At 42.0% G+C, this 11841-nt stretch overlaps 1 protein-coding gene across 1 annotated transcript; it reads left to right on the top strand.

Moving 5' to 3' along the window:
• Nucleotides 1-817: 817 nt before the first annotated feature.
• Nucleotides 818-11070, top strand: SDHB (succinate dehydrogenase complex iron sulfur subunit B). Its single transcript, XM_075605974.1, has 8 exons — nt 818-975; nt 5723-5862; nt 6750-6835; nt 6944-7080; nt 8205-8321; nt 9340-9441; nt 9997-10119; nt 10767-11070. The coding sequence occupies exons 1-8, from the start codon at nt 910-912 to the stop codon at nt 10842-10844; spliced, it is 849 nt and encodes a 282-aa protein (XP_075462089.1). The 5' UTR covers nt 818-909; the 3' UTR covers nt 10845-11070.
• The last annotated feature ends 771 nt before the right edge of the window (nt 11071-11841 follow it).

The following is an 11841-nucleotide window of genomic DNA, read 5'->3' as shown; positions in this document are numbered from 1 at the left end:
CTCTCTCACCACCTCTCTTGCGAGGCTTACTCGTCAAACTATGTCACCATGACCCTGTAGTCACGTGTCACTACCAGCGCTCTACGTTCAGCAGCGAGACGCTCTTGCAGAGGGGTGGCCAACCTTTTTCTCTGGTTGTGACTTTAAATGGGCACAATTTGGGGGGGGGGGGGGGCGGGCCACTGTCATACTGCCCCCCCTACATCCGATTTCAATTAATGACTAAACTTAAACTATATAACAACAAAAATAAACAAGGATAATAAAAACTTTAAAAATAGTACCAACAATTGTTTTTATGCAGAAGAAAAAACTTGAAATCTTAATTTTTTTTTTAAAATGTCTCTCTGTGATTTCTGAACTTGCACTTTAGATACAGTCTCAGGAGATTGGGACTGATTTTTGAGGTTGATAAGAGAAGCAGACGGCGCACAGGGGCCTCTGCCAGCGCAGATCTGCACTTATTGTGAGCAAAGCTCCTTTGCGGAAAACGTCTCCTCACAAAACAAAGGGACAATCACAGCAGGCAGCTAACATGAGATAGAAGCGGGGTCTCCGGAGCTGAACCCCACTGCAGCCCCCATGAGGACATATACAATGCGTAGCTTGAGCGTTGCCAGGTAACCAGCTGTCTGTGACCATAACTGCAGTGGAGGACTGAGTCTCACTCCAGGTATACAACTTCCCGTAACCATAGCAACAGCCACGCCCTCCTTCACTGTTACCAAACATACCATAGAGACCGCACTCATGGAAGATAGAGCGCATTCTCTCCTACAACAAGCTACCGCTCTAGCCGCAAGGTCAGCGTAGATCGGCGAGGCTCCATTCGCGCGTCTCTATGGTTGGAGGCGCTGGGGCCGCAATGCATGCTGGGAGCTTGGAGGTGTTGTAGGTGTCAGACGAAAGATGGCGGCGGCCGTATTCTCCTTGAGGCGCAGCGGTTCCGTGCTGAAGACTGTGGGAACATTACAGGTCAGAGCAATACAAATGGTTTATATGCCTTCGTGTCTGCTTGTACACCTGCCACCAGGTGTCTGACAGCTCTGAGCGTCATTCTATTATTTACGTTATATACACCCCCCCCCCAATAGAGGGTCCTGGGGCCTGCTCCCCGTGTCCTGAGCAGCTTCACTTATTGTCACCTCTGTGTGACTGTCCAATTGCACCTATTGGTTGAAGCTCGAAACCTTCAGCTAACGAGCACAGCTGGGGAATTAATTATATACTTGCTACATATAAACAGATGCAAATGTATCTGGTTTAATGGTTGCTGAGAATTGTTCACCAATTATGTTTTGTGTGTGGATATAAATATAAGCAGTGAAGTGCAAAGTGTATGGTCTAACGCCTTTTGTTTATATCAAACTGTACATGTTAAGGCACCACAATAAAAGACCAATATGGCAAAAAGCAGATTTGGCACACCTAATAAAGTACAAAGTGTAACATTTGCACTAGGAAACCATAAATGACTCCCACTCTAACTGGAAGTTTCTTACCTACGCTATAGGAGGAAATAAACACACAAATTCACTATGTCAATGACGGTAAACATGAGATTGCGGTACCATAACCTGTATTGGAGGTTGATGTGCTATTTTTTATGTGCTACGTGTTTGAGGGTCTGTAAGTTTGCTTGACTGACTTGTATTCACAGGTTTAATCATTACATAACGACCAGAGTCTCAGCTCTCTGACCTCATGGTGTAGATGGAAGGATCCCAATAGATCTTCACTTCTTTGTATAACTATATCACCAATTTCTTGGGATGAAATCTTCCCTGTTTATGAAGTGTTGTGATTTTTTTATTTATAACAACATTTATATAGCGCCCCGGATAAGGGTGCTATATATAAATGAATTGGTAAAACAATAGAGGTTTTACATATGGAACATTTCATGTGATGGGCATAGAGTACTGGTTAAGATGTCTTTTTGGTCAGCATGGGTGAGTGCATTATTTATTTCTAAAAAAAAATTTACCCGGAAGTAATACATTGAGTTACCTCTCGTTTTCAAGTATGTTCAGACTCAGGGACATGCGGACATGTCACTCCGAAGCATTTGTTGAAGTTACTTTAAAAAGTAATGGTACTATCCAGATTTTGTTAACCCCTTGAAGGCAGAGGGGTGACGGTCTGCAACACATTACGTTTATGCTATGCGCTGAATGTGTTAACCGTGGAAGTGAAGTTGAACCTTGTTTTCCTGAGGTGTCTGCTTAATGAAGAGAGCTTTTTTTTTGTTGGTACTGTAGGCTTATAAATTAAACTTTTCAGTGCCTTAAAGCCCACAATGCGTTGCGGGACCCCATAGCATTGAAGATAGTGGTATTTCTTAACATCCATGACCTCTCCCAATTTCTCTGCTAATCTTTACCATTTGTAATAATACCGAACAGAAGTGTTTGATATATTTCTGATAATAAATATTGTCATGAGTCTGTGCAATGTTTAATATAGTTTCTTTGAATACCATTAATTACTTTAAAGCAGAGACCCAGAAAGTATTGGTGTCTTCTATTTAGTATTGGTATATTATGTACAAGTTAAACCAGCAGTATGCTTTTGCTGTTTTTTTGGGGAGAGGGGTTTAATTACTTGAACCAGGTTTCCTCCAGAGCTGATCTGTAGTAGGTATCTCTCCTTTTGCTCGGGCAGGTGAGGGATGTTGGAATTTAAGAATATTTCCTCCCAGACAGAAAAATTGCTTTGTGGTCATTCCCAATCTGAGGCAGAAAATCAAAAGCTGCACCATCATTGCAACTCTTGGTAACACCAGTGGCCATATTTGTAGTTTTTTGTGTTAAAACCAGCACACACTGGTAAAGCTAAGAGTACTCCTGTTGAGGTGAATATTGCATCAATATTGGTTTTAGAGAGGACGATATATAGATCTATTTATAAGTTCGTACACAGCACAAAAGTTGCAGTTCTTATAACCTTGAATTAGTATTTCTTTTAAGTTGTCACTTTATACCATGTACAATGCCAGTGTGTGGCAAGAGGGTAAAGTTCACAGTACATTCCCAAGTCTCTGCCTCCTTTAACTTGTGACCAGAAGCAGCGAATTTTACGGATGTCATACAATGGGCTAAATGTCAGAACTCGTGGGCCTCTAATACTCTGTCATGCTGTCTTCTTTCCAGTGAAGCTTTAAACCCCATTTATTTTGGACTTAAAGCTTCGCTATGAAGGCAAAAAATACTTCAGAGCATATTGATTAGGGGCTATTGAGCCTAATAACTCCTTTATTTGCCATGTCCTGCAATACTATGCAACATGAGACCTTATGTAAAATATTTTAAAAATGTCAGAAAAAGGTACTGTAGGTAACATTTGAAAGTCACGGATTCAATTTATGGAGGGTGCTATTTGTATGCCCCAGGACTCCCAATATCACAGCAACATTTGGTGCTAAGGAGAACTAGAGGTGGTTACGGACAGTCAGTAGCCTGCAGCTTTCTCTTTAATTATTGACTAAAGCTAATAGGAGAGGTAATGAATAATAGTATTATCTGTTTACTGGGAAAACCTGCTTCAAGTCTGCTTGCCCAGAGGACTCCAGCTGGCACCAATCCTTTTGTCTCCTAACTGTGTGTGGCATTGGGTGCACAATTTATTTCTTTTTAATCCACGAGCTCCTCCTCCCCCCACAGAGGGAGGGAGACACAAGGGAGATACACAGGCTGCTGCTGCAATATATCTTTGTTTCTGTCGTTTGTCAGAAGATTTAACACTTAGCTGGTCCCATTCAGAAGCAGGGATCCCTGCAGAGTTAATCCTCTGTTTTGGAGACCCCCACACAGTTTCCAATGACCCCCAAGAGGGTCCCGACCCACAGGTTGCGCACCACTGCTCTACACTACATAAACATGCATTATTAGGTAGGTGTTAGGAAGTCTTAACTAACCGGCTAACCCCAACTCTGTTTCCACCATACAACACAATCTTGTACCTGACTTCCTTTATCTTTGACCTTCAAGTGGGGATATGATATCAAAGAACTGTATTGTAAATGTCTTTGTCATGAAGGTGTTTTGCTGTGTCTGTGTTTAGCTGTGTCTGTGTTTAATTATCCATCTGAAGCCAAATTATTGTTATTCTCAGAAATTGTCAGCCACAAGGTGGCATGTGACACAACACTGCACCATGTTTATACTGTATATAAAGTCACGGCTTATACTGTTTTCTTCTTAAAGGGACTAAACATTTTAGCGAATGTATTTGTACTTGAACGTATTGAAAGGCCACACCCATGTAATGGGAGCACTGCCTGTGTGATGAAATGAGGCATTTCGTGACATTTTACGTGGCCCTGAGTCACAAAAACCTATATTTGGGTTTGGTCCATTATTTGTTTTTTTCTCCATAAATTGTAAATATTTGGCAGCCTTTGTCTTGTTTTTCTTTTTCTTGTGATTTGTTTTTAAAGATTTTATTTATGGCAGGGCATCGATAGACTTGACTATTGAGTGTCCTGTTTGGGGGTAAGGGTGCCCCGGAGGTAGTTTCTGGTATTGGAGTTGTGGTGATTCATCCATCCTAGTCCGTTATATTGCGTTTGAAGAACAAGGATCCATTTATGTTAATGGCATTGTTTTGTAGCTGTGGGGATGCTGGTTGCTTTACAAATGTTTGCATGTTTGGCATTTCTTATGACAATAAGGCTGTGTTTCCTCCATTCTCATGTTGGATATGCGTTTTCAGGAAAGGGCTTTGAGATGTTGAAATTACAAAGATGCTGATGGTCATGCTGTAGAGCAGGAGTGGCCATCTCCAGTCCTCAAGTGCCACCAACAGGTCTGGTTTTAAGGATATCCCTGCTTCACTCAGTGATTGAGCCACCTGTGCTGAAGCAGGGATATCCCGAAAACCTGACCTGTTGGTGTCCATTGAGGACACGAGCTAGCTGACCCTGCTGTAGAGTAACATGTTCATATTAATAGGACAAAAATGTCCCACGAAGGTGACATGCTTTTTTAACCCTTTGCCTGCCCTTGCACAGTTCCCCAGTTGTATTAGCGATGTTCCTGAAATGTCACATACTGTAGTTCTAGGCTGCAGCAGATTGGACATGGAAGAGGTGCACTTATGTTGCGGCCAAGTTGCTATAATATCAATCACATGGCCCTTGAGCCACTATCTTTGTACCACGTGTTACTCATGGTTAGAGTTGCATTCTTCCATTGAAATTAAGAAAAAGCCAAACTCTTACTGCACTTGCTGTAAATACGAAACATACTTTTTTCTTTCTTATGTTTTTTTAAAATATAATGTCCTGAGCCATATTGGAGCTATTTCCATGACACCACTAAGTGCTTTGTGGAACTCTTAGTACTCCTCATCCTCCTCCCCCTCTGTATCCTCCATGAAAATTAATGTTTGGTACAGAGTAATAGTTGATGCATTTTTGCACAAAATAAAGAGATTATTTATGGGCAATCAGATACAACTTGTCTTGGGTTTCCATCTCTGTCACATGCTAACATGGGCCTTTGCGTCTTTTTCTAAGTCTACACACCTGTTCCTGCATCTAAATGTAGACTAGTTATATGTGAACACCCCTACACATCTGTATATTATGCAGATAGGAAGCCATACAACGCATGCTGTGTGTTAGATATTGGTAATTGAACTCCTACAATAGGAAAGAGCTTTGTGACGTTGTGATGTTGTAACTCAGTCCTCTGCTTAGCATGTGTACTTTTGTTTACAGGCCTCCCGTGGGGCTCAGACAGCAGCTGCTCCTGCTTCTCAAGCCGAGGCGCGCATCAAGAAATTTGCTATCTACAGATGGGACCCAGACAAGCCTGGTGACAAACCACGCATGCAGACATACGATATTGACTTAAATGTGTGAGTGGCACAAAAGGGGTAGGCATGCCCCATGGGTTTTGAATAGATTGCTTTTTGTATACGGATGTGACATCAGATGTTTTTTTTTTTTTTTTAAGAAGTTTCATATAAGACATAGTCTTGCTGAGTATCAGCTGGTGACAGAGCATAGGTATATAGCCCTTGCCACTGAAGTTAAGACCCATTTGAAGTAACGTGCGTGCTTCGGTCAGTTCTTGGTAGACCTCTCCATGAGCAGCTGCTCTCCAATGGCTGGTGCTTTAAGTTTCTTCTTGGCCTTTTCTGGCATTTTTCATATCTCTAAAGTTTAAGACAGCCTTGTAAATAAGCTTTCTCTCCCTGGCCCGCGCCTGCTACAGGGTTATACAGTTACATAGTATGTACACCATTTCTAGTTGCCCGGCGTAAAAATATAAATACCTGACTTTTTGCATGGCTGGATTAAAACAATTCTGTTTTTACTCATTTCAACTGTTAAAACAAATTGTAGGCTAAGAAATATACATTTATATTCACATTTGCTTTTTAATACCTGCCGATCTAATGCAATAGATACAGTATAATCACATTTTTTCTTCTTCTTTTTTTTGTACTTGCATGTTCCTGGGAAAGGTATTTGAGCTGTTTTTAAGATTTTTCTATTACTAAATTAAAATTATCCAGAAAATGCATCATTTGTACCAAACAACCTAATGGCTCTGTTGGTGTTTTTTTAATTGATTTTTATATCTGTTGGCTAAACGATATCTACGATATACATTTATTGTGAATATTCTTTCATTTGGGATCTTTAAAGAATTGCTCTGCGTTTTTATCATTCTTGACTGATATTGCACCATGCTCCCGAGACCATGCCAGCCATTCACCCTATTCTCACCGCCTCTCAGGTGTGGTCCCATGGTACTGGACGCTCTAATTAAGGTCAAGAATGAAGTAGACCCCACACTGACTTTCCGCAGATCCTGCAGAGAGGGTAAGAGCTTTGCACGCGGACAGCATATCTACAGTAGGTTTTGTGTACTCTCCCATCTTCCAGCATGAAGGTTTCTCTGATGTAACGTGTTTGGCTTCTTCTTTCAAGGTATCTGTGGCTCCTGTGCCATGAACATTAATGGGGGCAACACCCTGGCCTGCACTTTGAAAATTGACACCAACCTCGGTAAGGTCACCAAAATCTACCCACTTCCGCACATGTATGTTGTGAAGGATCTGGTGCCGGTAAGTGTTTCTGTCCATTGTTACTCTTTCTGCATAAAGTTACCAGGAGCACAGCCACAGCAGCGTTTATGTTTTCTGGTATTTAAATGGTGCCGACAATGTATGCAGCGCTTTATAAAATAGATATAAGAATGCAGGAAATTAAAATATGAGAAGTACATCAAAAATAAAGTAGCTCGCTAGTTGCAGGGCGCTGCCGAAGCTAGCTTACCCTGGTTGCCTCATTTTTCTGTCCGTCCATCCCGACTATCCCACTACCACTCACCGCCTTTCAGTCCACAGTTCACTTTTACAGTTGGCCTCTAGTCACAGAGATCAATCATGAACAACAGTGGAGACCTGATCGGCATTGGCTCGTCTACACAAGCCAATCGGGTGCTGCTGTTCGACCGGACGGACCAATTGGGATTGTGGGTGATGACAGCACCCAAGGGGTGAGGCTTCTGCAGCATGGGAAATTGGAACTGACCAATGGGAATCGAGCCAATTGGGCAAGGACCCAGGCCTCGATTCCCAAATACAGCTCCATACCTCCCGCAGGGGTAGACGTGTTGCTGCCGAGGAGAGGTCGATGCTCCTCCAATGGAGTGTGTACCTCCCCAGCAGGAGGGCCCATCCTTCCCCATTGTCCACAGACACTGCACCTGGCCCCACACAAAGGTTAGTCCTTGACTCATTCTGTGCTAGCCACTCAACGTTTGATAGTGGCCTAAGCATGAAATAAGACACATGGGAATACACAGATGCATAATAAACTAAGTTTAAACAGATGGCTAATGTTGCTTAACTTGTTTACACAGCTATCACTCATTTTACAGCCTAAAATGGCCAGTCTGACCCTGGTACTCTTGGTCGCCATCTTAACTAGTAGGGGCAACGACCAGGCTTAACCTTTTTATGTAGTTTTGGTAAAGCAATGGTGCTCAACGTGCCCTGTATGTGTAGAAGGGAAGGGAGCTTGGCCCGCTACCCTTACCGTCAACGCACGCACATACACATGCACACTATTTCTACAGAGAAATACAAATCAAATGATGATGTTATTTCCTTGCAAGTAAAGCTCATGTGTCCAAGATCCATTTAGATGCAGCACCTTAGTTTCCTTTTTTTCTTTTATTTCCCAGGATTTGAGTAATTTCTATGCCCAGTACAAATCAATTGAGCCTTATCTGAAGAAGAAGGATGAGTCCAAGCAGGGTAAAGAGCAATACCTGCAGTCCATAGAGGAGCGGGAAAAGCTGGTGAGAACACCATGATCACTCTACCACTTTCTATCAAGAACAAACACACCAGTTGCAGGATTAATGCATACACTGCTATTTAATGTACTGTGACGCAGCTTCCCTGTGCTGGAGATGAATCCAGCTCTATTCAAATGAATGGGATTAAAATCTTCTCCAGGGCAAAAATGCATCTTCACTGTATATATTGACTAAGGGCGATAGTCTGTAATCATAACCCTGGGTTTATGCAAGATGTGTGAAATCTGGCATATTTTTTGTTATTGATTTTAGGTACTGAGGGACTAAAGGAGATTTACTAACCTCCCATGGATTATCACACTGCGATGTTAAATAGCTTGCTAATGAAGTCTGTGGCAGTCAATGATTGGGGTGTGAACCCCGTAGTGAATGTTGGTAAAGGCTGTTGATAGCTAATCAGGATTAAGTGTGAATTTGGGATTTGTTTCGTAAAGAGCCTATTTGAATCAAATGATGCTGTTACTATAATATACAAATGAATTCAAAGTGGGATTTGATACTTTTTCTTAGTACCATTACATTTTCCGCTAACTTAAGGCTGTGACTGCTACACAGCCCAGCGACCTGTTGAATTTACTGCAGATAAGGACCAGTTGATCTACTTAGTTTACCAATTTCTCCAATCGGCTGTAAACCCTTTGACACCATTTCATATTGGGCTTTTAAAGCATTTTCATATTCCTTTACTTTATAAGCCTCTTCTAACACCTGTGTTGATAGATTTTTATTTATTTATTTATTTTCTCCCATGAATCCACCCCCTCCTGTCAGGAAGTATATGCTCACATTTCCCATAATGCTACTGCCCTTCAGCTTCAAAACATGGCGTCTTAACCTAGCATTCCGGTCTCTGAATAATACTGTGTGTGTCCTTTACTGTGATCGCCTTGGGTCTGTCAGACATCAATATGGACAAACCATTCCTGTCTTAAGAGTTGAGCTGTGTAGAAGATACCAGAAATCACGGGGTTGTTCTCTTGTGGTTTTCACACTGCAGGACGGCCTGTACGAGTGCATTCTGTGTGCCTGTTGTAGCACCGCCTGCCCCAGCTACTGGTGGAATGGGGATAAGTATCTGGGACCTGCTGTGCTCATGCAGGTAAGGAGACATAGAAGGATGTGTTCTTCCTCATCCTTGGACTGTATCTGACCAAACATACCCAAGTGTTACTGTATATTGTAAGGATAGTTGAATTCCAGCACTGACTTAAACCATTAACGGCAATAAGAATCTTTAAATGGGCATTGACTGTAGAAAACATTTCTGACCTTTCAACTTATAATAGTCACTGGGGAGTTCTACACCAGTGCTTGACCCTTCGACCCATTTTGGCCTTTGAAACTACTTTCATGTGCGAGGAGAGCTCACAACTGGTGCTGGCACTACTTCACCATCTCTGCGTGACATTGGGGGGTATAGCTTTTATACGTACAGTGACCCTACCGTTGAGATTATAAATTCTGATATGGTGTCTCCGCTACTCATGTTGTGTGGAGGTGTTCGTTGACCTTCCACATTAGCATGGCAATCAATGAGGAGCATGTGACTGCTGATAATGTACTATCTTATCAGTATTTGGAGGATGCTGTGCTGCAGAATCGGCCTTTAGAATCCAGTTATTCCTTTACAGCACTTCTGTATTTTGACTTTCAGGCGTATCGTTGGATGATCGATTCGAGAGATGATTACACAGAGGAACGTTTAGCCAAGCTGCAGGATCCCTTCTCTTTGTACCGCTGCCACACCATTATGAACTGCACAAAGACATGCCCCAAGGTAACCTCCTCCCTGCTTTGGGACCTTTCTGAATTTACTGTTCCCTGTGGTGAATTACTAAATGTACACAATTACACTGTGACCCTTTAGTTAAATGGTTTTCATCCTGTGTTCCATGGAACCCTTGGGGTTTCACAGGAGGTTACCAATGTTTCACAGAAAAGTGTGGTAATGTTGGATATTTTATTCTTCAACGCCCTATCCTTTAATTTGCCATATTTTTATTTCAACTATTAAAAAAAAGAGCGTCTTGAGCTATAAGAGAACTCACTGGCATTTTGTATTCTTTTCACAATGTACACACATGGAAGCCCAGCTCTTAAACTGTAACAAACGCTGAAAGTATGAGGTAGAAATTAGAGACAACTCTTTTACAATATCACTTTGAGACGATTTTGTAAAGGTATAAAGGGACTTCTAATCCCAGGGAATGGTAAAAAAAAAAAGACGGAACTAAAACACAACGATCATGAAGTATGTAAGAATTGTGTTGGGTGCTTTCTAATAAATTGGCTATGTCAAGTGCCTGGTATCTGATTCAAATGTTCTGCATTCATTAGGGTAGATAAAACCTTTCTGTGTTATCTTTTCTTGTATATATTTGCCTGGGGTTAATGCGGCTCTGCATAATTTTGTTCCTTTTTCAGGGCCTTAACCCTGGGAAAGCCATTGCTGAAATCAAGAAAATGATGGCAACTTACACAGAGAAAGCGGCTACTGCATAACACGGAAAACTTCATCCGCGCAGTGTCATTCTACGCACAAATTCTGGACGGGTCCTTTAACCAGAGCAAAGAAGAACTGGTGACACTTGTCTCCAATTTCTATTTTAACCTGTTTGCTGCTACATGCGCGCAATGTATTACTGCAGCAGTTAAGTGCTTAATGCTTGTACCATATAGGATGTAAAGAAGGAGTTCATTAAACAGCACGCTTCTTTATGGTCCTCAATCTGAAGTCTTGTCTGTCTTCCCACTTGTGCTGACCGGAAGGATAACTGTGACTGTTTTTATGTGCATGAAGATGTATGCAAGTTAGCATCGTGTGTGTGTGTGTGTGTGTGTAGTATCTCCTGCTGGAACAGAGCAGAGCGCTTATCACATTGATCCCAGAGGTGTAGGTTCTACAATGATATATATGTTATTTTTTTTAATGACTCAAACTTGTGTGTCTGTCTTCGTTAAAAGCTATTCTAACGGCAATGAATCTACACATCTGCAGAACCCCCATTACACCCATCACCTCTCACAATACAGGAATACCCCGGTATAAGGACACTCACTTTAAGTACACTCGCGAGTAAGGACATATCGCCCAATAAGCAAACGGCAGCTCGCGCATGCGCCTGTCAGCACGTCCTGAACAGCAACACCAGCTCCCTACCTGTACCGTAGCTGTGCACAAGTGGGAGACTATAGAGCCTGTTACAAATGTGTTATTTACATCAGTTTTGCACGTATATGACGATTGCAGTACAGTACAAGCATTGATAAGTGGAAAAAAAGGTAATGCTTCACTTTAAGTACATTTTCGCTTTACATACATGCTCTGGACCCATTGCGTACGTTAATGCGGGGTATGCCTGTACATCTAAAGGAAAGACATAAAGGTCGGCAATAGCTTGTTCTTGATTATATCCATGTGGGGCTATTAGTAGGCTTCGATGCAGGTGCCTGTAGCCGCTCTCCTTGACTACCAAGGTTCACAATATGTTCGCTGTTC

This window comes from Ascaphus truei, chromosome 6 (assembly GCF_040206685.1).
Source record: "Ascaphus truei isolate aAscTru1 chromosome 6, aAscTru1.hap1, whole genome shotgun sequence".
NCBI lineage: Eukaryota > Metazoa > Chordata > Amphibia > Anura > Ascaphidae > Ascaphus > Ascaphus truei.
This window is presented reverse-complemented; position numbering and strand designations above follow the sequence as displayed.

What these genes read in the sequence shown, in the direction of transcription:
- SDHB (XM_075605974.1), top strand. Translation starts at nt 910, where the DNA reads ATGGCGGCGGCCGTATTCTCCTTGAGGCGCAGCGGTTCCGTGCTGAAG. An exon ending in AGACTGTGGGAACATTACAG is followed by an intron (nt 976 to 5,722) that starts GTCAGAGCAATA and finishes TTTTGTTTACAG; the next exon opens with GCCTCCCGTGGGGCTCAGAC. An exon ending in CCGCAGATCCTGCAGAGAGG is followed by an intron (nt 6,836 to 6,943) that starts GTAAGAGCTTTG and finishes TCTTCTTTCAAG; the next exon opens with GTATCTGTGGCTCCTGTGCC.